The sequence below is a fragment of the Megalobrama amblycephala genome, linkage group LG8, assembly GCF_018812025.1.
Source record: "Megalobrama amblycephala isolate DHTTF-2021 linkage group LG8, ASM1881202v1, whole genome shotgun sequence".
NCBI lineage: Eukaryota > Metazoa > Chordata > Actinopteri > Cypriniformes > Xenocyprididae > Megalobrama > Megalobrama amblycephala.
This window is the reverse complement of record NC_063051.1, coordinates 130,001-155,784: the sequence shown is the minus strand read 5'-3', so window position 1 is coordinate 155,784 and position 25,784 is coordinate 130,001. Positions and strand designations below refer to the sequence as shown.

General features: G+C 35.4%; 3 protein-coding genes across 10 annotated transcripts in view; 2 read left to right on the top strand and 1 right to left on the bottom strand.

Annotated features, from left to right (window-relative positions):
- The first annotated feature begins 5,425 nt into the window (after positions 1–5,425).
- On the top strand, positions 5,426–11,179 carry sys1 (SYS1 golgi trafficking protein). Of its 2 annotated transcripts, none has more exons than XM_048198517.1 (4): positions 5,426–5,670; positions 6,052–6,293; positions 9,439–9,506; positions 9,597–11,179. In XM_048198517.1, the coding sequence occupies exons 2-4, from the start codon at positions 6,132–6,134 to the stop codon at positions 9,835–9,837; spliced, it is 471 nt and encodes a 156-aa protein (XP_048054474.1). In that variant the 5' UTR covers positions 5,426–5,670; positions 6,052–6,131; the 3' UTR covers positions 9,838–11,179. The 2 variants fall into 2 exon arrangements, with proteins under 2 accessions (XP_048054474.1, XP_048054475.1); XM_048198518.1 differs by having other exon boundaries at positions 5,427–5,615.
- Positions 11,180–12,359: 1,180 nt separating this feature from the next.
- Positions 12,360–16,275, top strand: snrpc (small nuclear ribonucleoprotein polypeptide C). Its single transcript, XM_048198516.1, has 6 exons — positions 12,360–12,482; positions 13,077–13,119; positions 13,218–13,326; positions 13,460–13,549; positions 15,604–15,708; positions 15,785–16,275. Exons 1-6 carry the CDS (start codon positions 12,475–12,477, stop codon positions 15,907–15,909), a joined length of 480 nt encoding a protein of 159 aa, XP_048054473.1. The 5' UTR covers positions 12,360–12,474; the 3' UTR covers positions 15,910–16,275.
- A 121-nt stretch (positions 16,276–16,396) lies between these two features.
- The window catches only part of anks1ab (ankyrin repeat and sterile alpha motif domain containing 1Ab), a 38,238-nt gene continuing 28,850 nt past the window's right edge, over positions 16,397–25,784 (bottom strand). For 3 of the 7 annotated variants that reach the window (XM_048198510.1, XM_048198511.1, XM_048198509.1), the window contains 2 exons: positions 24,420–24,518; positions 20,809–22,116 (listed from right to left, as the gene is read on the bottom strand). In XM_048198510.1, coding sequence (XP_048054467.1) covers positions 21,997–22,116; positions 24,420–24,518 — 219 coding nt within the window. In that variant the 3' untranslated portion in view covers positions 20,809–21,996. Of the gene's footprint in view, positions 18,077–20,808; positions 22,117–24,419; positions 24,519–25,784 lie in introns of those variants that run through there. The other 4 variants (XM_048198512.1, XM_048198513.1, XM_048198515.1 and 1 more) reach the window with 4 other exon arrangements.

Here is a 25,784-nt window from a genome sequence, read left to right as displayed (position 1 = left end):
GTTTGTCTATAGTTTTGAGTGAAATTTCTTCAATTAAAAACCACTATCAACAGCATGCAGTGAAGAATTTGTATTTATTGATTAATAGAAAATTAATTTAAATGTATCGAATCGAATACCTTTTCTTTAAATGACAGATGGTGGAGTCTTCAGGAAACCTGTTTGAAAACAATCATTTTTGTGAATGCATAAATTGCACACACAAACCAGCAAACACCCACCTAGCAACCCCCAAAGAACACCCTATCAACCACCTCAAAACATGCTAAAAAACACCCAGAACACCTTATCAACTGCATTGCAATGCCCTTGCAACACAAAGCTTTAAAGTCTAGATGTTTTACTGTTTTGTTTATTTCCAACTGAGAATCAACTATTTTTTAAATTACCCTTTAAATCAACAATTCATAGGTAAAATATTTAAAATAATATATATTATATATATTTTTTTATATTATGAATTTCATTATATAATATAATGATTTATTACCATAATATTTTTTTTACACTACAATTGGGGAAAATGTGCTAAAACATGGAAATAATAGTAAAAAAGTTTAATAGTCCTAATTATACAGGTGCTGTTCGCATAATTAGAATATCATCAAAAAGTTGATTTATTTCACTAATTCCATTCAAAAAGTGGAACTTGTATATTATATTCATTCATTACACACAGACTGATATATTTCAAATGTTTATTTCTTTTAATTTTGATGATTATAACTGACAACTAAGGAAAATCCCAAATTCAGTATCTCAGAAAATTAGAATATTACTTAAGACCAATACAAAGAAAGGATTTTTAAAAATCTTGGCCAACTGAAAAGTATGAACATGAAAAGTATGAGCATGTACAGCACTCAATACTTTGTTGGGGCTCCTTTTGCCTGAATTACTGCAGAAATGCGGCGTGGCATGGAGTCGATCAGTCTGTGGCACTGCTCAGGTGTTATGAGAGCCCAGGTTGCTCTGATAGTGGCCTTCAGCACTTCTGCATTGTTGGGTCTGGCATATCGCATCTTCCTCATAGATTTTCTATGGGGTTAAGGTCAGGCAAGTTTGCTGGCCAATTAAGGCTCTTAAACCAGGTACTGGTAGCTTTGGCACTGTGTGCAGGTGCCAAGTCCTGTTGGAAAATGAAATCTGCATCTCCATAAAGTTCAGCAGCAGGAAGCATGAAGTGCTCTAAAAGTTCCTGGTATACGGCTACGTTGACCTTGGACCTCAGAAAACACAGTGGCCCAACACCAGCAAATGACATGGCACCCCAAACCATCACTGACTGTGGAAACTTTACACTGGACCTCAAGCAACATGAACTGTGTGCCTCTCCTCTCTTCCTCCAGACTCTGGGACCCTGATTTCCAAAGGAAATGCAACATTTTCTTTCATCAGAGAACATAACTTTGGACCACTCAGCAGCAGCCCAGTCCTTTTTGTCTTTAGCCCAGGCGAGACGCTTCTGACGCTGTCTGTTGCTCAAGAGTGGCTTGACACAAGGAATGCGACAGCTGAAACCCATTTCTTGCATACGTCTGTGTGTAGTAGTTCTTGAAGCACTGACTCCAGCTGCAGTCCACTCTTTGTGAATCTCCCCACATTTTTGAATGGGTTTTGTTTCACAATCCTCTCCGGTGTGCAGTTATCCCTATTGCTTGTACACTTTTTTCTACCACATCTTTTCCTTCCCTTCGCCTCTCTATTAATGTGCTTGGACACAGAGCTCTGTGAACAGCCAGCCTCTTTTGCAATGACCTTTTGTGTCTTGCCCTCCTTGTGCAAGGTGTCAATGGTCGTCTTTTGGACAACTGTCAAGTCAGCAGTCTTCCCCATGATTGTGTAGCCTACAGAACTAGACTGAGAGACCATTTAAAGGCCTTTGCAGGTGTTTTGAGTTAATTAGCTGATTAGAGTGTGGCACCAGGTGTCTTCAATATTGAACCTTTTCACAATATTCTAATTTTCTGAGATACTGAATTATAATCATCAAAATTAAAAGAAATAAACATTTGAAATATATCAGTCTGTGTGTAATGAATGAATATAATATACACTTTTGAATGGAATTAGTGAAATAAATAAACTTTTTGATGATATTCTAATTATATGACCAGCACCTGTAGGCTTCACTTTCTTTGTTAATAACATAATTATTTTACTTTATAATTATACAGTTAAATAATTAAGTATTTAACTGTACACTTGTTCGGTTACACAGACTTTGTGTATTACAATAAAAATTCCTATAGATTTACCTAAGTAAAGATAAGAAGAATTTGCATATTGAATATATATATATATATATATATATATGTATGTATGTATGTATAATGCATCCAGTGTACTACTAGAAGAGTCAAAGGCTTTAATTTCTCAGGCTCAGGTCTTGTTTCTTATTCAAGTGACAAACCAACTGACGGACCACAGTGTGAATGTCAAATGCCAACTCAAGAGATGAGCGAGACGAGAGGAAGCTCTGATGAAATGTGAGAAGTGTTACAGGCATTCTGACCACAAAATATGACAAATAAGTCACAGACAACAACTGTGAACTTTCACTATGCCAGTAAGTGGGGGGAAAAAAAACATAAATCATAATGTCATTGGCATAAACACATCAGGGCCTATATATCTTTCTGAAGTCTTGAAGCGGTAATTATGTTGGCTTGGCAAACATCTACCTATAAACAGCCTAGCAACCACTCAGAACACCTTAGAAACCACCAAGCAACTTCTTAGCAACCATCATGCATTTCCCAGTAGCAAATGTTTAAGTGGAAACTACCCGAAACACTTAAACCACAAGCAATCATCAGAACACAATACAGCCTGCTTAAACTGCTTTCAAATTACACAACAAGGCTAAGGTAAACTTTAACTTTAACTTTATATATGCTTGGTTTCACAGACAATGCTTAAGCTAGTCCTAAACTAATGCATGTTTAAACTGATATAACTGAAAGCAACTTACAATGACATATATTAAAAAAGAAGAAAGAAATTTATACAGATTTTGAACAACTTGAGGGTGAGTAAACGATGACAGAATTTTCATTTTTTTGGGTGAACTATCCCTTTAAATGTCCTAATGAATTAAGGCCTAAATAATCCTAGCTTAATCTAAACCCTGTCTGTGAAACCATACACTTTACACTTTTAAACGGGTTTAAACTTCCAGATAAGGCTTTCTCAAACCAAAATTCAAACTTTCTTTTTCTAGTTTGCAATAATAGCTAATTATGAAGCTGAACTATGACAACAATTTATAGGTGCTCGAAAATATATAAAATTATATATATATGCTACTTATACACACACACACACACACACACACACACACATATATATATATTTGTGTGTGTGTGTGTGTGTGTGTATATATATATATATATATATATATATATATATGTGTGTGTGTGTGTGTGTGTGTATATAAGTAGCATATATATATATATAATTTTATATATTTTCGAGCACCTATAAATTGTTGTCATAGTTCAGCTATATATATATATATATATATATATATATATATATATATATATATATACATTAACATAATACATAATAATTTTCCCACTGCAGTAATGACAGTTGAGGAAAATGTGCTAAAACACTGAATAGACAAAAAAGCTTAATAGTCCTAATTATAGGCTTCATTTTTATGCAAAAAAGATAATAATAATAATAATAATAATAATAATAATAATATCAACTCATGACATCAACTGAACCTCAATGTAATTATTTTCCCAGTTATTTCAGCAGGATAATCTGTTTTGAGAATAATAAAAGATACTAAACTAAGATGTCAGATGAATTTTAGTCCAGTTGTGGAGAAAACGCCAAAAAAATTTAACATTTGGTTGTTAAGAGATCTATCTTTGAAAGGCAGAACTCTGCTTACTAAAGCAGAAGGGATCTCCCGGTTATCCTACGCTGCTCAGTCTTTATTTGTGGATAAATCTACTTGCAAGTTGATTGATGTAATGTTACTAAAATTTCTTTGGAAAAATAAAACTCATTATATTAGAAAGTCAGTCATTTTGAACTCTTATAATAAAGGCGGCTTAAATTTCATTGATTTTGATTCTCTTAACAATACCTTAAAGATTAATTGGCTTAAACATTTCCTTCACAATCAGTCTTCTATTTGGAGTATAATCCCAAGATATGTCTTTTCTCAATTAGGAGGTATACATTTCCTTTTAATGTGCAATCATTCTGTTAGTAAACTTCCTATCAAACTTTCCAATTATCATCAGCAAATGCTTCTGGCTTGGAGACTTATTTACAAGCATAACTTCTCACCACACAATTTTTTTATTTGGAACAACTGTAATATTCTACATAAGAGGAAATCTTTGTTTCTTGAAAATTGGTTCACTAATGGAGTGATGTTAGTAAACCAGCTGTTTGATAGTGATGGTAATTTATTTAGTTATTCTGATTTTATTTCAAGATATCAATTCCCAGTATCTAGTAAAGAATTTAATATAGTTTTCAAAGCCATCTCTTTAGAAATCTGTATGCTGTTTAGAAACAATAATAGTGCCACAGTGATTTCTGTTTGTCCCCCTAGCCCTGAATCCACTGTGGTTGGTTCTATTTGTTTTTCAGGGCATAAATCTAATTACAAAATCAGGTCATTATTTTTGGACATCGTCACTTCTATTCCTTCCTCCATTTCTTATTGGAATAACCTTTTTGATGATATTAAGTGGTCGTATGTTTGGTCACTCCCTCAGAAATTCTTTCTAACAAATAAAGTTAAAGAAATATCCTATAAAATTATTCAAAGATTTTATCCAGTTAAGTACTTTTTACAGAAATTTAGAAGTGACATTGATACATCCTGCTCTTTTTGTGAAGCCTCCACTGAAACTGTTGATCATTTGTTTTGGGAATGTCCCTTTACTTTGTCTTTCTGGAATAATATTGATGCTCTGATTGTCCAAAATGTTTTTTGTAACTTTTCTTTATCATATAGACACATTCTTTTTGGGTTTTATGTTAAAGACAAGAATCTACTTAATGCAAGTTTTTGTATAAACCTTCTTTTATTTATTGGAAAGTTTTATATCCATAAGTGTAAATACATGAAAAGTAAACCCCAATTTAACTTTTTCAAACAAGAATTGAAGATGTATTTAAATACAATTTCAACCTCTGTTAACAAGAAAGCAATGAAAACATCCAGAATTTGTGCCATGTTTAATATTCTTCCTTAATATATTTATCTAGCTATTTGCCCTCTTTTTTTTTCTTCTTCTTCTTCTTCTTCTTCTTATCTTTTTCTCTTCTCTAATTTTTGAAATATTGTTTATTTTTTGCATGTACCAACTTGCTCTGTTTGTTAATATTGCAATAAAAAAAAAAAGAAAGAAAGAAATAATCTGTTTTGAGGTGATCGGTGAAGGTTGATGTTGTGTCGAATCTGCGCCGCGGGACACACAGATGATGATGACGTCAAGCTCTGAACATCGGCTCAAAGTTTCGCATCCGGTTGAACTATATATTATTAGCCACATAAAGCGTTTCCTATCCTTTATTTTAAACTGTCAGGCACTGGACCGACCTCAAGATCTCATTACGGATGTGTCTTATTAAGGGTTCGTGTTTTCATGACATTATAATACTCACAGACGGACGTCAACAAAGTCGCAGGTTAGCGCTGTTTTAGCTAGCGAATGCTAATAAACAGCCTGTTCGTCTGTATATTTTACATATATATGTTTGTTTATTGATATGAAACGACATTAAGTTGATATTATGTTAATTATGTTTATATGACTATAAAAATATTGACGATAACACATTATTATTCTTGACTATAGACTGTTTGAATGCTAACTACTGCGTATGTTGCCTAATAATGCTGACTTATTTAGTCTCAGTAAAATTGATTTCACATTATTTGGGTTGGTTTACTTAGCTTATCTACGCTTTCGTGGTTTCTAACAAAAAATACCATGTTTTTGGAGATCTACAATGGTATTCTCAGAAGTAGGTCTGACAAACTAAGTGTTATTCTTTTGGTATTGACAGGTTGAAACTCAAATCTTGGGGCTCCTGTTAACCCATCCAGCTGGTGTGGGACGTGTGTTGTCCCCCTCTTCTTCTGCGAGATGGGCAGTCATTTCCGCAGCTACATCTGGGATCCGATCCTCATCATCTCTCAGATTGTTCTCATGCAGTGCATCTACTACAGCTTCTTGGGTCTGTGGTTGGCTGGTGTTGATGGTTTGGTCCATACCAGTAGATCACTTGACCAAATATTCAGTTATGAGGTAAGTATCTGTCCAAATAGAGCTGGAAGAAAGACTTACAATCATTATTTTACAGGCAATGGCTAAAAAATGGTGCTCTCATCCTTTTCAATTCACATTTATTTGTATAGCGTTTTTCACAATACATATAGTTTCAAAGCAGCTTTACAGAGAATGCATGTCAACATTACAATTTAGAGTAATCTGGTATCAGAGGTGACTGTGTGCAATTTATGTAATTTAAGAAATGTACATATTCAAATCACGCAGTTAGCTAACAATGTATTAATTTAATGTAGAAACAATGAGCTCTTAGAAGTAATGAATACATGTTAACAATGATTAGGAGGATATATAGAAAAAATTGGAATGGTGCATGTTGATCCAGAGTTTGCGTCATCTGAAGTCCATTTGCTATCCAGCAAATTCACATAACACATAGCCATACTGAACTATAGAGTAATATATATATATATATATATATATATATATATATATATATATATATATATATATATATATGCATCCAGTGTACTAGAAGAGTCAAAGGCTTTAATTTCTCAGGCTCAGGTCTTGTTTCTTATTCAAGCGACAAACCAACTGACAGACCACAGTGTGAATGTCAAATGCCAACTTCAAGAAACAATGAGCTCTTAAAAGTAATGAATACATGTTAAAAATGATTAGGAGGATATATAGCAAAATTTGGAATGGTGCATGTTGATCCAGAGTTTGCGTCATCTGAAGTCCTTGCAGGGGTTGGCACCGTCTTTTCACGGGTGTTGGTCATCTTCATAGGATGCTGGATCCAAACTGAAGCTGATGTACTCTCTAGTCACCTCGGGATGGGCATCCCGAGATAAAACAGAAAAGCAAATGGAGAATAATTAGCGTAGCTGCTGTTCATTAAATTAAGCAAAGATAGTCATGTGCAATTGATCGGATATGAGATGCATTACGTGAATGCTTGGCTAAAGAGATGCGTCTTTAATCTAGATTTAAACTGGGTGAGCCTGAGCCCCGAACATTATCAGGAAGGCTATTCCAGAGTATAGGAGCCAAATATGAAAACACTCTCTCTCCTTTAGTGGACCTAGATATCCTAGGTACAACCAGAAGTCCAGAGTTTTGTTATCTTAAAGAGCGTGATGGATTGTAGGGTGATAGGAGATCAGTTAAAGGTCCTCTAAGCTATGTCATGCGTTTTTAGGCCAAAACATTTTTTGTCACATACAGCAAACATCAACTCACTATCCGCTAGCTGCCTGTCCCCTGAACACACTGTAAAAAAAACGCGGTCTCTGTAGTCGCCACAAGCTCCAAAAACAGCAATAAAAACAAACTGGTGCAGCCTGGACCACGAATCATAATAAACATGCTCCAGCCAATAACCGACAAGAATGATTTTAAATGCGCGTTCATGACTGTTTCAGGAAGCACGGATGGGAGGGGAGGAGGAGGCGGCGGAGGGAGGGTCTAGCTAGCCTCTGTTTTGTTTGACAACACTGAGTTACTCCGCTCAGGATCGCTTAGAGAACCTTTAAAGGGTTAGTTCACCCAAAAATGAAAATTCTGTCATTTATTACTCACCCTCATGTCATTCCAAACCTGTAAGACCTTAGTTCATCTTCTGAACACAAATTAAGGTATTTTTGATAAAATCCAATGGCTCAGTGAGGCCTCCATTGACAGCAAGATAATTAATGCTTTCACATGCCCAGAAAGCTACTAAAAACATATTTAAAACAGTTCATGTGACTACAGTGGTTCAACCCTAATGTTATGAAGCGACGAGAATACTTTCAAAAAAACAAAATAACGACTTTTCGACAATATCTAGTGATGGGTGATTTCAAAACACTGCTTCGAAGCTTTACGAATCTTTTGTTTTGAATCAGTGGTTCGGATCGCGTATCAAACTGCCAAAGTCATGTGAAATATTGAAATTTCGAAACACTTATGATGTAGTGAAGTCTCGTTTACTGAAATCACGTGACTTTGGAACCACTGATTCGAAACAAAAGATTCGTAAAGCTTCAAAGAAGTGTTTTCACTGAGCCATCAGATTTCACTAAAAATATCTTAATTTGTGTTCCGAAGATGAACGAAGGTCTTATTAAGGTCTTATGACATGAGGGTGAGTAATAAATTACATAATTTTCATTTTTGGGTGAACTAACCATTTAAATACACAGGAGCTAAGCCATTTAGAGCCTTATAGGTCAGTAACAATAATTTATAATCGATACATAACTTAATATTATTATATATTAGATTTATTCAAACATACAATAAATGAGACCACTAAAAATGTATTGAATATATAATATAGTGCATATACTTAGCAAAATGCTCCTCTATTGACTAACTAGATATGGAAATTGAATGTTTTTGAACGTTATTGACGTCCTTCCATGGTTAAAACAGTGATTGAGTGATTACACGAGACATGATACATTTTAGTAAGTTGTACTGTTTCATTCGCCATACCTTATGTTGAACACAATTTCATGCTATAATTAGTAGTAAAAAGGAAGAGATGATCGGTTCATGATTAGCACTACAGCGATCTGTCATCAAAGAGTGTCAACTGTATTTATTGTTTGCATTTTGGGATAAAATTGACAGGATCTGAAAGCTAAGACTTTTTTTTTCTTATCAAAAGATTTTGGGATTTAAAGGGTTAGTTTACTTCAGAATTAAAATTTCCTGATAATTTACTCACCCCCATGTCATCCAAGATTTCTTCTTTCTTTCTTCATTCGAAAAGAAATGAAGGTTTTTGAGGAAAACATTCCAGGATTTTTCTTAATATAGTGGACATCAACAGGGACCAATGGGTTGAAGATCCAAATGTCAGTTTCAGTGCAGCTTCAAAGAGCTCTACACGATCCCAGATGAGGAATAAGGGTCTTATCTAGCAAAACGATCAGTCATTTTCTAAAAAATCCTGGAAAGTTTTCCTCAAAAACCTTAATTTCTTTTTGACTGAAGAAAGAAAGCCATAAACATCATGGATGACATGTGGATGAGTAAATTATCAGGAAAATGTAATTCTGAAGTGAACTAATCCTTTAAAATCAATACTGGTTCATCAAAATGAAGATCAATTAAAATTAATATTGTCAACCCAGCCCTACAAATAACCAGTTTGCTTTCTTTCAAGGTTCTTGGCTTTTCAACAACACAAGGCCGCTTGTCTATGATGGCATTCATTCTGAATTCTCTCACATGGTAAGTTTATATTAACGTCTCTTATTCCAAACGGTTATCTCTGTTTTATCTGCCGTCTTAAGTCATTCCTGGCTCTGTTTCTCTTCTCAGTGCTTTTGGCCTGTGGTTTTTCATCCGACGGGGAAAGCAGTGCCTGGACTTCACCGTAACAGTGCATTTCTTTCACATGATCGGGTGCTGGATCTATAACGCCCACATCCCAGCCGCCCTGTCATGGTGGTTGGTCAACGTGGCCTGCATGGCCCTCATGGCAGTCATTGGCGAGTACTTGTGCATGCGGACAGAGCTCAGAGCAATTCCTGTCAACACGGCACCCAAATCCAACTTATGAGCACTGTTTAGAGACAGATGTGCCACAGCTGGAGTGAATGAAGTCGGTGTATCGGCAGGGCTGGTGTGTTGACTAATGCCGCTGTGGTTTTCCAGGAAGATGAGCGGAAGGGACTTGGTTTTCTGGTGATGTATTGGTCACGTCACTGTATTTAATCCGGATGACATTGAGATGTGCTGCATATGTCAGATGGGTTTTCAAGCTGCATCATGTGAGGATAATGACTTCCTGGAACTTCCCGCAAGAATTCGCATCATTTCAAAGGGACTATTGTAATTAGTATATTTAGTAATTATTTAGGATCAACAGTTTTCATCATTCACAGATGGCTACTGAAAATATGAAAGTGGTGTGTGTTCTAACAGCGCAGAAATTATCATGTCTTATGTGTAAGTCTTTATCTAAAATAAAATGCAATGTAATTCTGAATACTTGGATAATGGTTCCTAATCCTTTGGAAAGAAATAAGTGGTTTTCATGTTTTATCAAGTCACCGTTTTACAGTTACCAATGGCAGAGTTATGTGCAAGTTTATTAAACAAGTTTATTAACATGAAATCAAAATGGACCCATTTACTTTCTTGATAGACATTCCTTTTGGTACTGAGCATGTTGTTCCAATGGACAAAGTTAAATGTGGATGCCTGCTTTTTTTCATTTAATATCCTATTTCACTTGGAAATGTCACATTAAAGGATTAGTTCACTTTCAAATTGAAATTTCCTGATAATTTACTCACCCCCATGTCATCAGGAATTATCAGGAAATTTAAATTTGAACGTGAACTAATCCTTTAAGGAAGTTAAATGGGTCTCAAATGCTGTTTAATGTTTACTTTAATTTATTTTGTACTCCATTTCAACCCACATGTGTGTCTGCTACAATCAGTATCTCTTTCAAAATTTGTTTGCGATGATTAATGGCATCAAGCATGCTTTTGTAAAAGCAAATCAGATCAACCAGATATTTTACATATACTGTTGCAACATCCTGTTTCTCAAGCACTTTCAGGTACAGGTTTATTACTGACTACTACAATAGAAAGGCTAAATATGAACTGTCATGCTTCAGGCTCAAAATAGATAAGATGGTAGAATTGAAAAAAAGGTGTTACAACCTGTTAGACATTGTACTGTGTAATAGGCATTTTGTCAGTGGTTTTGCTTTTGGTGGAACTTTGTAGATTTGAATGAATGAACAACATAAAACATTTAAGTTGAACTGCTTAAAGCTGCACAAGTAAACATCTCATGGCAGCTGCATGTTGCGAAATACTCGTTGCTTTCAGATGTTATAGTTTTCTCAATTGTTTTGTCAGAATAAAACTATATTCTGCAGTGTCCCTTATCTGTTGATGCTTATAGTATTGGTATAAATAGATTATTATAGAGCACAACGGTGAATCTCATGAAGCCTGGCAAGAAAATGTCCAGTCATATTTCACCCTGAAGAAATTTTTGCCTTTTAGGGACAAAATCATGATTGTAAACAATTAAAGGGTTAGTTCACCCAAAAATTAAAATTCTGTCATTTATTACTCACCCTCATGCCGTTCCACACCCGTAAGACCTTTGTTAATCTTCGGAACACAAATTAAGATGTTTTTGATGAAATCCGATGGCTCCGTGAGGCCTCCATAGGGAGCAATGGCATTTCCTCTCTCAAGATCCATTAATGTACTAAAAACATATTTAAATCAGTTCATGTGAGTACAGTGGTTCAATATTAATATTATAAAGCGGAAAGAATATTTTAATAACGACTTATTTAGTGATGGACGATTTCAAAACACTACTTCAGGAAGCATCGGAGCATTATGAATCAGTGTATCGAATCATGATTCGGATCGCGTGTCAAACTGCCAACGGCTGAAATCACGTGACTTTGGCGCTCCAAACAGCTGATTCATAACGCTGATTCATTGTGCTCTGTTGCTTCTTGAAGCAGTGTTTTGAAATCGGCCATCTCTATTTAAGTCGTTATTTTGTTTTGTTTTTTGGTGAACCAAAAATATTCTCGTCGCTTTATAATATTAATATTGAACCACTGTACTCACATGAACTGATTTAAATATGTTTTTAGTACATTAATGGATCTTGAGAGAGGAAATTTCATTGCTGGCTATGAAGGCTTCACTGAGCCATCGGATTTCATCAAAAATATCTTAATTTGTGTTCTGAAGGTTAACAAAGGTCTTATGGGTGTGAAATGACATGAGGGTGAGTAATAAATGACATTATTTTCATTTTTGGGTGAACTAACCCTTTAATACAGTACACAAATACTACAAATGATGTATAAATACGATTTTAATAATATATGTTTCATTATATTAATGAGAATTAGTTGAAGTCAGAGCTCTTTTTTGTTATTATACAGATATTTTTCATACGCTATAGGTATTAAATTTAAATTTATTAGGGGGACATGTTCTTAACCGTCACTATAATAAAGGCAATCACAAATGTATTTATTTAGACGTGAAATGAGACCTTTTGAAGTGGGTAAACTGATACAGATCCCCTCCCAAACACGTGGTGGCGACAGTGCACGCACGTGTTCGCGCAAACAAAGACGTAAAAGGATTCTCGTATTCTACATCCGGTGGTTTTCGCCCCGCGCTGTTCCGCTGTGAAGATGCCGAAGTGAGTCAATCTTTTATGCTTATTTTATACAAACATATACGATGTATTTTAAAAACAAACCAACAGATCTTAGTCGCGAAAGGTTAATCATTGTATCGATTGTACATTTAGGCAGTTTAGAAAAGTACATTACAAAAACAACTGCATTTCTCAGACAAGAGCTAGCTCTGTAAGCTAAGCCAGCGTTTAAATGGGTTCAAAATATTTGAATTGGTATGCTAGTTCTTATGTTTATACACAGTTTAACTGCTTCAAATAACATTTTGCTGGAGTAATCGGTTTTTAACAGTAGAAAATATGCAAAAACAGCATTAACAAAATTCTACCATCATGTAAATACTATTTTACGTGAATTTCAGTGTTATGGTATGCTATGCTATTTATATGGTGCTCCAAATTATTCAAGAAGACACTTTCATGGTACATGTCCAACAAAATCATGGTACTTTGCTACTCATTTTGTATTAAGTGGCTATACTTTAAATAGTTATGATATTATATTATTATTAGTGTGCAAGTCATCCTCTAGTACCACACAGTATTTTTGTGTAAGGTTGAGTTGTTTTTGTGTAACACCCGTTTTTTCTCTTCCAGGTTTTATTGTGATTATTGTGACACATACCTGACACATGATTCGGTAAGATTAGCTCTTTTCATACAATCTTTTGTTAATCTGAAATGACATTCATTATTATCTGTGCAAATGTTCATTGTTTGTATATTGAATCTCTGCAGCCATCAGTCAGAAAGACACACTGCAGTGGACGTAAACACAAAGAAAATGTGAAAGATTATTATCAGAAATGGATGGAGGAGCAGGCTCAGAGTCTCATCGACAAAACAAGTGAGTAAATCATATTCTTGTGTATGTTATTAGACATTACCACTGATCTATACGAATGCATACTTGATATAATTATCTTGATTCAGTTGATTGGGCACTTGTTTCTTATTTTCTTCATTTTTGTGTATTACAGCGGCCGCCTTCCAGCAAGGTAAAATTCCACCCACCCCGTTCCCAGGAGCTCCTCCACCTGGCGGATCTCTGCTTCCTCATCCAAACATTAGTAAGTTTCAGAGCTCTGAAATGTTTGCTCCCTTTCCTGGCAGTCACAAAGCTCAACTCAATGCTTAATTAAGGCAAGACTTCACAGGCAAAACCACTCAGTCTCATTCACTAATAATTGCGTGGATTATTTCATATTTGTACGCACAGAACTTCCCACGAAAATAATTCACAACATGTGAGGATTTGCTCTTAACCTCATTCAAACATTAATGAATTTGAAGTATTCTAAATGAGTGGCCGTGTGCACAAGGTTAGTCATTTGCATAAAACACGCCCAACCATCTCTGTATAAGAGCTTTTCGCATTTTTTCGTCAAACTCGCCGCTCTCTGCAGGCGCACTCTCACCAGATTCTCGAACGGTGTGCCATTCTTAAAACCAGAGACCCAGATTACAGACCTCTCAGTCAGATACTCGAATATCTGCGTTATTCAGAGAAACCTCGCAGCTGAAGCCATTATGCACCCTTTCTTACTCTTTCACTGTATATGATGAAATATATTTAAGATGAAATTAAATGGTATTTTATTGTAGAATTTCATATATAAATTATATTATTTTAATATGTAATTAATATAATTTAACATGATTTGTTTATGAAAACAGTCGTATGCAGATTTCACACAACTTTGTGCGTACGCATGCTTGGTGAATGAGATCCATTGTTTTTTCCATGCACTGGTCAGTTTTAAGATTTTGGGCTATTCTTCTTAAACAACATGTCTTCTTTCAAAATAGCAAAAAGAAAACATCCGAAGTACACATTTAAGTGTTAAAAGACTTTTTTTTTTTTTTTTTTTTTTTTTTTTTTTTTTTTACATAGGGCCAGGTTGGTTTGCACAGCTTTTTTTCCCCTTAATAAATGAAATCATCATATAAAAACTGCCTTTTTTGTATTTACTCTGGTTATCTTTGTGTAAAATTAAAATTTGTTTGATGGTCTGAATCATTTAAGTGTGACACATACAAAAACTAAAAAATCAGGAAGGGGGCAAATACTTTTTCACAGTGCTGTAGATAATGCCTCATTTGCATTTTTAAACATAACATTTCAGAAAACTATTGTTAATTTACCATATTCACCTGTGGTGTCTTGCCTTAACATATTTAAATTCTAAAATTGTGTATTGCACACAAAATTGTATTATATAAATATTGGTATTGTATAAATTTTGGCATGATGTCAGTCACCCTACTCTAGATGTCAGTCATATTGGTCAACCAATAAATTGAGAATTTATGTTAAAGTTCACCTGTGGTGAAAATCAAGCATTTAATGTTGTTTATGTCTATGTGGTGTTTTTAACGTGCTTTAAGACAAAACGTGCAAATTCATAAGTCAACACCATTGCTGAGTATTTTCTCTTTAAAACCGCAGTGATCTAAAGACAGTTTAAAAAAAAAAAAAAAAAAAAAAAAACGCGGTTTGAAATCGCTGGTGTTTGTGACTTCACAAACTACCTTGTAACCAATCATGTCAATGTGAGGGCGGGGCTTTAGCATATCATTAACTATGACCGATCTGAAGCAAGAGAGTCTCAAAAGAAGCAAGGTTATCCCAGTATATTTTTTCGTTGATATGAAAAATCATGTAGATTTAGCAATATGGCGGGTATATGATGTATATTACGAAGTTATGATGAACTATATGTCTTTCTCTGCTGACGTTCTAAGGTGTTCAGAGCGTTTCTAAGGATACTGATTTTTAGAAGACATTGATACTGATTTTTGTGTAACATTAGCAACACATTATTAGCAGCTATTTGATAATATAGTCAAGCAAAACGCTAATCATAATTACCGTTATGTGACCGAAGTTGTAAAAAGCGATATCATTGTGAAGCGTTGACCGAGTGGATCTCTGAGCTTGTGCAAGCGGAGTGGAGGCGGGGATGGAGGAAAAAGTTAAAATGTCACTTTGGTGATCAAAGAGTTTTAAGAGATAAAATTGACTACAGTGGGACTTGAATGAATTGAAAGTTTTTGCCATACTTGTGTTTTTCTTTGAAGATTATGTACAAGGAATAAGCTGTTTTTCTCTTTTAACTTGCAGGCGGACCTCCGAGACCTGGCATGTTACCAGCTCCTCCAATGGGTGGTCCTCCTATGATGCCCATGATGGGTCCACCTCCTCATGGCATGATGCCTGGAGGACCAGGTAAGATTGTTCAAATGTAGATGTAGCCAAGTTAATGTGAAGGATGCCTTGTTCTGAATTGAATGTCTCTTTCCAGGTCCAGGTATGCGTCCACCAATGGGCGGACCTATGCAAATGATGCCCGGGCCACACATGATGCGACCTCCTGCTCGGCCAATGATGCTGTCCGTTAGACCTGGTATGGTGCGACCTGATCGATAAAACCACGGTGCCACGATTTCCCATCCGATATCCATGGAAGACTCAGCCAAATATCTACACTGGTTTTACAGTCGATTTGAAGATTTTTATAGCCCATTTGCGTTTTATGATGACTAATGCCTGTGGTTCAGGAAATGTCGGTTCGCTCGAGTGACTCGGATTATCACAAATTCCTGTAAAATTTAATGAACCTTCCATTGGCTTTCATTTCATATTTATGACAGACCAGAGGGCGTTACATAATGGGTTTGTGTATGATGTGCGTTTATTACTTTGATGGTTGTTTTGTTTTTATTTACTGTTTGGATTATTTTCAGCATTTTTGTTTTTCATGTATTTTGAGAAAATAAAATGAAAAACATCTTTTTTTGCTTGTTTTGATTTGGTCTGCTTGTACAGCATTTAAACACACAGTAAAATGCATCTTGATTACTCACAATAATGTCATCAAATCAGTAAAGCCACCTGGAGACAAAAGACAAAAACGTAGAGCAAAAAGTCTTGAATTTATTAGTTCAATGGCATTGAGATAGTATAATGATTGTTCCTTAAGTAAATGGAATGAACATACAGAATAGTATGAACATTCAGGACAAAAAGTACATTTAATCGACATCTTTTAATCGTAGTTACTTTACCTTCTACATAGGCCAACAGTGGTATTTTTTCTTGTGTTGTCAAGTGCAAGCATTCAGCCCTGATCCTGGTATGTTTCTGACATCCTCATACTCTTCCCAACCAGGGAAAATAGAGGTTACTAATGTAATTTGTGTTAAATTGTTTGTCAATATTTGCTCAAATTAAGTGAAGTTCAAAAGAAATTCAAGTGAATTCAAAGAGGAAGCGAGGGAGAAGTGTTGCCTGAGGGGTTTGCATTTTTTCTCCTTTTTTTTCTCATTTTCTGTAAATCATTCTAACTATTCCACTGCAGCATATGTGCCCACAAACACAACCTGCTAACTATAAAAAAATAAAATAAAACACTCGTTGTGATGCTTAGACAGCTAGGCTTTGTGACAGGTGGCCATAAAGTGACATTTAATTCAGCTCTGTTTTCATACGGCAAATCAATAGCCTAAATATGCTACATCTTTGCTATTTCACAGTAAGATCATTGCATCAACCATTGATTTGATTTTAATTTAGCTGGATTCTTCATATACACTTTTTGCTGTTTATGCCATAAATCTTCAACAAGCAGTTACACAATGTACAAAGAGTTCAAAAAGATCAAGAAACTCATTTTTCTTTTTTTCTTTTTTAGGTATATGCTGCTAACATCATAACATCACTCACAAAGTCCTTCTCCATATGAAAATAAACAACAGTTTAAGAGGAAACATTGAACACTAAAATGTCATAATGTTCACACAGTGCTCAGGAATGAGAATTCCAGTTTTCCAGAAATTCCAGAATGTTCCGTTTGCTATTTGAAAATAGAAATGAGTCAATCTCATGGAAAACTTGAGAAATGCCTGAATCATCCCAAAATCAAATCAAAGAAGCAAATAAAACCTATTTTTAGGACCATACTTTTTTTTTTTTGCAATTAGGCAAATTTCCCCCAACATCTTTTTCATCATATTGAGAAATATTATTATTATATAATATTATGATACTATATTATTAAATAAAATAGACTACATTTGTAGAGTACAATTGTCAGTAGGCCTATATATTTTGGTTGCATCTTGTATTTAATTTATGCTTATAATTGTGACCCACATTACAGTTATGATTTGCAGTGAATATGTGTCAAGAAAATAATGTCACAAAATTTTAATAGTCCTAAAAAAGGCTTCATTTGCTATAGGCCTATGCAAAATCTCACCTTTGATTTTGGGGTGAAATATGACATTGCTTTGTGAGATTCAATTAAACTGAATATCATGCTGCTTCATATTTTAATATTTGACGTGTCACGTCCATTTCCACGTCACCAGCAAATCAGTTTATCGGTCGAGTAATGTCCTTTTTCAAGTTTATTTTTGCAGTAGGAGCAACTTTGGACAGTCCGTTTGGTACGGCAGTTAAGTGCTAATTTTATATTCCTCTTTTTCTCTCGCATACTCACTCAATTTCTTCCTCATTTGGACTCACATAAAGTTTCACCTGAGTCCCCTTCAATTCACACCTTGGTGTCCGGAAACTTGAAAGGTGGAGTAAGCTACACAAGGAAAAATATATTGGAATTCAGAAATGGGAATGCTCTAAAATCCCAATCAAGTTGTCAGAGCCCAGACAGGACTGCTAATTAAACTAGAAATATTAAATATGTGACAAAATTTCAGAAATATGAACACAGTGTCAAAAAATACACAAAGCTCACAATACAGGATGTGATGGCATGAGTTAAATGAATCTTAAATAAGCCTCTTTGGCAATTTTCAGTTAGGAAATGGGACAAAACAATGTCAAACGGTGGTTATTAATGTGTGAAGATGATAGCAATGTCTGGAGGCTGAGGATGTGCAACACAGTCACAAAGAAATTACCACAACTTTAACAGATAAAACAGGACATGAGAGACAAACACTGCAGTTCAAAGGTGAATAACAGCCAAAATCAAACCGTTCTTTTCCACACAAGAATAAAAAACAGCCAAGTACACACTGCAACGTTTTGAGAGTGACAACGACATTTAAAGTCTTAGTTCACTTTCAAATTAAAATTTCCTGATAATTTACTCACCCCCATGTCATCCAAGATGTTTATGTCTTTCTTTCTTCAGTTGAAAAGAAATGAAGGTTTTTGATGAAAACATTCCAGGATTTTTCTCCATATAGTGGACTTCACTGGAGCCCAAACAGTTGAAGGTCAAAATGACAGTTTCAGTGCAGCTTCAAAGGGCTTTAAACGATACAAGATGAGGAATAAGAGTCTTATCTAGAGAAACGATCACTCATTTTCTAAAAAAAAACAAAAAACAAATTTTATACGTTTTAACCATAAATGCTCATCTTGAACTAGCTCTCTTCTTCTTCTCTATTAGAATTCCAGCAGTGTAGACACTGCTAAGTGTATTACTGCCCTCCTCAGGTCAAAGTTTGAACTAAATTGTCATATACAATATGCTAGTGCAAGTATATAACTTTAACTTTAACCTGTGGAGGGCAGTAATACACTTAGCAGTGTCTACACTGCAGGAATTCTAATAAAGACGAAGAAGAAGAGAGCTAGTTCAAGATGAGCATTTATGGTTAAAACATATATTTTAAAATATTTTTTAGAAAATGAGCAATGGTTTCTCTAGATAAGACCCTTATTCCTCGTCTGGGATCATGTAGAACGCTTTGAAGCTGCACTGAAACTGTAATTTTGGCCTTCAACCGTTTGGGGTCTATTGAAGTCCACTATGTTTTCATCAAAAACCTTAATTTCTTTTCAACTGAAGAAAGAAGGACATGGACATCTTGAATGACATGGGGGTGAGTAAATTATCAGGCAATTTGAATTTGAAAGTGAACTAATCCTTTAAATGAGAAATGAATCCGCTAAATTCTCATTCTGGATGTGTGTGATATACAGGAGTCCGTTGCGAAACTGTCACCATAGCGACAGCGTCGGTTATAATCCAGAAACATGGACGCCATTATTTTTGACGATAAATATAAGCGAACAGAGGCGTATTTATTTTGCGTATTTGGAATATGCGAACAATCAAGACACATACCTCAGTTTCTGTGGTTTTTGTAGCACCTCAGATGAGTTGTCGTGTCCGTGAGAATGACGTCACTGCGTTAATTATTAGTTCGGTTCTGTCGCGTATATGAAATGCAGTTGTCACTATTTAAAGGGTTAGTTCACCCAAAAATGAAAATAATGTCATTAATTACTCACCCTCATGTCGTTCCACACCTGTAAGACCTTCATTAACCTTCAGAACACAAATTAAGATATTTTTGATGAAATCCAATGGCTCTGTGAGGCCTGCATAGCCAGCAATGTCATTTCCTCTCTCAAGATCCATAAAGGTACTAAAAACATATTTAAATCAGTTCATATGAATACAGTGGTTCAATATTAATATTATAAAGCGACGAGAATATTTTTGATGCGCCAAAAAACCCCCAAAATAACGACTTATTTAGTGATGGTCAATTTCAAAACACTGCTTCAGGAAGCTTCGGAGCGTTATGAATCAGTGTGTCGAATCAGCCGTTCGGAGCGCCAAAGTCATGTGATTTCAGCCGTTGGCAGTTTGACAGGCGATCCGAATCATGATTCGACACACTGATTCATTTGTGCTCCAAAGCTTCCTGAAGCAGTGTTTTGAAATCGGCCATCACTATATAAGTCGTTATTTTGTTTTTTTTGGCACACCAAAAATATTCTCGTCGCTTTATAATATTAATATTGAGCCACTGTACTCACATGAACTGATTTAAATATGTTTTTAGTACATTAATGGATCTTGAGAGAGGAAATGTCATTGCTCCCTATGCAGACCTCACTGAGCCATCGGATTTCAACTAAAATATCTTAATTTGTGTTCCGAAGATGAACGAAGGTCTTACGGGTGTGGAACGGCATGAGGGTGAGTAATAAATGACAGAATTTTCATTTTTGTGTGAACTAACCCTTTAAATGTTTCCTGTGTGAATCTATTTTCAAAATGCGATTGTTACTGCTGTAAATAACGGAACTGGGAATAAAATAAATGGTATTTAGCTGCAGTGTGAACATGGCATACGAAACAAGACAGAACATAAAACTTGTGCCATTTATCCAAAGTAAAACAGCAGATTTCTAGCATCTAATACACTGAAATAACATTTTTTTGCGTGAATAAACAAAGTGGTGCAAACTTACAGTGGTTTTCCAAACGTTCAGTACATGTCACAATATGCGTAAGGCCGTTTGGAACTTTTTTCTCTAGCCTTAGTGCTTTTTCTTTTCTTGGCTTCATTATCTTCTCTCTAAAGATAATTGTCACCATGGGAATTCTTTTACAATTGAAAATAGTAACATTTACAGTTATTACGTCTACGAAAATATTTTGTCTCATCTTTCTGCAAATGACTTCTCTCAGGTAACTAAATTTACGGAACAAATCATCAATCACAAAATGAACATAGAGGTTATACGCACATTTATCATGTGATGTTAACAATGTAAAGTTTCAAATATAGAACTTAACGAAATAAAATGGATTCCCTTGTTAGGTAAAAGGTCATTAATCAAATTGCGTCCCAAAAACAACGAGAAAACAGAATGGGTATGCTGTCTTGGTTATTCCATTTTCTTGGGGCTGCATTTTACTCTTCCTAGTAAAACTGTATTGCATTTCCAATCCCAACCTCTAAAACACTCTAAACAGGCATTGTCTTTCTTCCGAGGGCCTCAGAGCTGCAGATGCCTGGTAAGAAAAAAGGAAGCACTGGATGTGAATCGAAATTACAGACCAACTCTTTTGAAAAACTCAAGAACCGCTGGGGGGAAACGTGGGTCCAACTACGGGGGAAAAAAGTGATCTAGTGCTACAGGGTTTGAGGAGCGCTGATGGGAAACCGCGTTATGTTGCATTCATGATCGTGAACTACGTAAACTTGAAAAACAGTATACTAGTATTGCTGTCGCAGTCTGAGAGTTTGTCGATCTACTAATTTCTAGAAAGTTTCCGCCAACGTGTCCATCCGGATGAGGAGATGTAGAAATGCTACAAGTGTCCGAGCTACTCGATAGGACTCGGCGCCTACACGTTGGCTCGAGTTCGGAGGTTTTGTGATAGAGAACCCTCTGGTACGAGGGACCAAACCGTAAACATTCAGCGTAATGTATAAAATATGGAAGCTTTCGGAGGCAATTTCGGACCAAGACGGAAGAGTTTGAAGAGGCTGGTTATACTGCAAATCCAAGAATTCCAGAAACCGTTCATCGGTCAAGACGACAAAAAAGGATGGTGGAGGCGTTCGGCTCTCCGAGAGGGCAATGCAGGCAAGGACCGGGGTCGGGATTGCCGTGGGAAGTAGTCTTGCCCTGAGGGAGGCTACAAATCACAGTGAGAAGGCACGGGGCACTCGAGTTTATGGGGCGTGGGGTTGAAATGGGGCAGCAGGCGGGATTGGACAAGGGCTGTGCCCTGCTTCAAAATATGGTGGTCTCATACTTGGTGCTACTCGAAGGCCTGGAGGAGTCCCGTGGTTCGTAGAGCCAACTGGTGCTGCCCAGGGACTGCAGGTCCGTTTCTGGCTCCAGAGGGTCGATCTGCCGGAGAAGTAGGAGCGAGGAGTGAGACTGCAGGAGAGAATGGCAGCCAACGGAAACCCACATTTCACACAAGTGAGGAGATGGCCGTTGTGGATGAACACCATGTGGGAGAAATCACCGTAGACATAGACAACAACACTTATATCTGGACCTGATGCTCTTTGAGTGTTTCTACACAAATGCCTGGAAATAGTTGCTTCATCGCAACTGCTAGTTAGAATTTAAGAATCAGTTTACAAGAAATTGAGGAAAATGTGTCCTTTCAAATTGCACACAATCTTCATCTTGAAATCATTTATCAGATTGTAAAAGTAGGTCGCCTGATACTGTCATTTTGAGTTTTTTCAAAAAAAAAAGTGATGATATTGAGTTAGATAATAAAAAAGTGTAAATGTAAGATATTTGTCTCCAATGTTGCTGACGCAACATTTTAAGTATTGCTTAAAGCGCAATACTTTGTTTTTGAAAAGTCCTCTCAATGACACTGTTTGGCGACACAAACTTTTCGTTCCACTATATGAAACGCCCACTTTGTGGAATATTGTTTTCTAATAATTTCAAAGACATTGCTCCAGGCTTGGCAAACCCAATTGAAGAATTGTGTAGTGATCTGTGAAGTACAACTATAACTGCACGAATCTGACGAAAACATGTCTGGGTCACATTTCACCCCATTAAATTTTGCTTAAATTAAACTAAACCATTAGAATTTTGCATTATGACATTAAAGGATTAGTTGACTTCAGAATTAAAATTTCCTGATCATTTACTCACCCCCATGTCATCCAAGATGATTATGTCTTTCTTTCTTCAGTCGAAAAGAAATTAAAAATTCCAGGATTTTTCTCCATATAGTGGACTTCACTGGGGTTCAACGGTCCAAATGTCAGTTTCAGTGCAGCTTCAAAGGGCTCTACACGAGGAATAAGAGTCTTATCTAGAGAAACCATCGGCCATTTTCTAAAAAATAAAATAAAAATGTATATACTTTTTAACCACAAATGCTCATCTTGCACTGCTCTGTGATGGCCATGCATTACTTAATAACGTTGGAAAGGTCACACGTGACGTAGGCAGAAGTATCACGGAAGGTGAAAAACTCTCCTCCTCCAACTTCAAAATCGTCCAACATCGTTATTTTACCATTTTTTATAAAGGCCGTTTGACTTAGTATTTACACATTCGCTTTGTAAACACTGGATCGGTACTTCCGTCTATGTCATGCGTGACCTTTCCAACATGATTACGTAATGCGTGGCACATCGCAGAGCAGTGCAAGATGAGCATTTGTGGTTAAAAAGTAAATCGTTTCGCTAGATAAGACTCTTATTCCTCGTCTGGGATCATGTAGAGCTCTTTGAAGCTGAACTGAAACCTTCAACCCGTTGAACCCCAGTGAAGTCCACTATAAGGAGAAAAATCCTGGAATGTTTTCCTCAAAAACCACAATTTCTTTTCGACTGAAGAAAGAAAGACATAAACATCTTGGATGACATGGGGGTGAGTAAATTATCAGGAATTTTTTTATTCTGAAATGAACTAATCCTTTAAGACAATTATGCACAAAAGTATCATTACCGTAATGCTCATGAATGTTTAACTTTTTACTGTATTATTATCTGTGTGAAAAAATATCTTTCTTTATGTATATATATATATATATATATATATATATATATATATACAATTTTATAAATATATTTAAAAAAAAAAAAAAAAAAAAAAAAAAAATAAATATATATATATATATATATATATATATATATATATATATATATATATATATATATATATCGAGAAAGATTTTTTTATGCTTAATTGTCATCAAAATAATGTCAGAATGCAAAACAAAATTTCTAGTCAGAATTTTCTTTATGCAAAATATAACATCTTATTTTTTCCTTTTGATTCTGGAGTGAAATATCATCTGAACATGTTCTTGACAGGTTTGGAGAGAGTCACCTAAACAAACTTTATTCTTTTGACATATCGAGCACATCTTCAGGCCAAAACAAGAATTTGCCAATGACACAACAGATCCTCATCCTCGGATTATACATGACTGCAACCTTTATATCATCTTGAATCTAAAAGATTTTCCTTATACCACATTTTAAAGTTGTGACCTGTTGCTAGTGTCAACCAAAAATGTACATGGGGGAAAAAATAGGTGGATAACAGTGAAAATTGGAAAACGTAACAGGAAAATTAGTAAAGTGAATAAGTGGCAGGGAAGAGAAAGCCAGAGAAGTAGCAGGAGGAAGAGTGCTGGAGAATGTGAGGAAGAGAGAGAGCAGAACCTGAACTCCAGGGCTGATAGAGGGCAGCGGGAGGTAGGAGGGGCGGTGGGCGGAGCACGTGTGACAGTAACAGCAGCGGCATTCAAGCACAGGTGCACCCTGGGAAGGAGGACCGGGCAGAAGACATAGATTACAGGCTTACGGCAGCAAAGTAAAGACATATAAGACATGAAAAATATACAGGTGACACCTCTCAACACAATTAAAGAAGTGGATCATGTGTCATTCCTATGCAGTAGATTTTTTACCACCCCATCATATGCGTTTTAATAAATTGGGGAAAAAAAACTAAAGGAACAATTTTTAAAGATGGAAATCATATTAGTGTTCTTTCTTCACAACATCACAAGTGAAGGTAAATTTTAAATGGGTTCACTGCCTTGGTTTTAGCAGATGTTTTTCATACTGCACTTCTAACATGTTCAAAAATATTCTGTGTTTCTGCATTATTCTTTCTTTTTTCTATTTTGGTTTGAATATATATTTTTGAGTGTCTCACCCTAAAACATTTCATCCAGCAAGATAAAACTATTAGTTTATGAACATTTTAAAATATGTTTGAAACAATAGCAAAATTAACTTATAATTGAACAAAATTATAATCTTCCTCTTGTTGACACCTTTCTATCAAGCCAACTATCCCTTCTTGAGCAATGGCTAACTTTAGCTCTTTATTTTGTACATTATATACATTATGTTTATTGTATTAATTCTGTAAATAATCTAATTATTTTTAATAGTCTGGGCTTGATCAAAACAAAACAATTCAGTTCTAAGTTGTGAAACAAACCAACACTATAATTGAGCAAAAAACAACAGCAACAACAACAACAAAAAACAGCTGTTCAAAAATCAATCCCATATTGAATTAGACACAAATAAGAATGAAGTGTGTGCTGCCAGTATATTGACTCAAAAACATATTTATCTGACACAAATGCAAACTAAGCAATTAAAGCCATTAAATATGACATCTATGATATACTAAAGTCTATTGATTTTGGGATATTCAAGTCAATATTTTAGTTCAGGTTTCAAGATTTATGGACAGCATCTGTGACAAGCTTTTGATTAACACAGAAAATAATTTTAGCCTGTCCCACAGTTTGTATAAGGAAGCAAAAATTATGTTTACAGTGATGCACTCATAATGGAGGACAATACATCGCAATAGAATAACCTTTAAAATACAGAAAATACGCATTTAAAAGTAATAAACCTTAGTGAAACTTACAGGATACCAAAAAGGGACTAGTATTTTTGTCTTGTTCTCCTTCACAAATATTAAGCAGATTTTTTTTCTTCTTGTTTTAAGCATAAACTCTTTTGCTTAAAACAATTTTGATCAATTTTTCAGAAAACAAA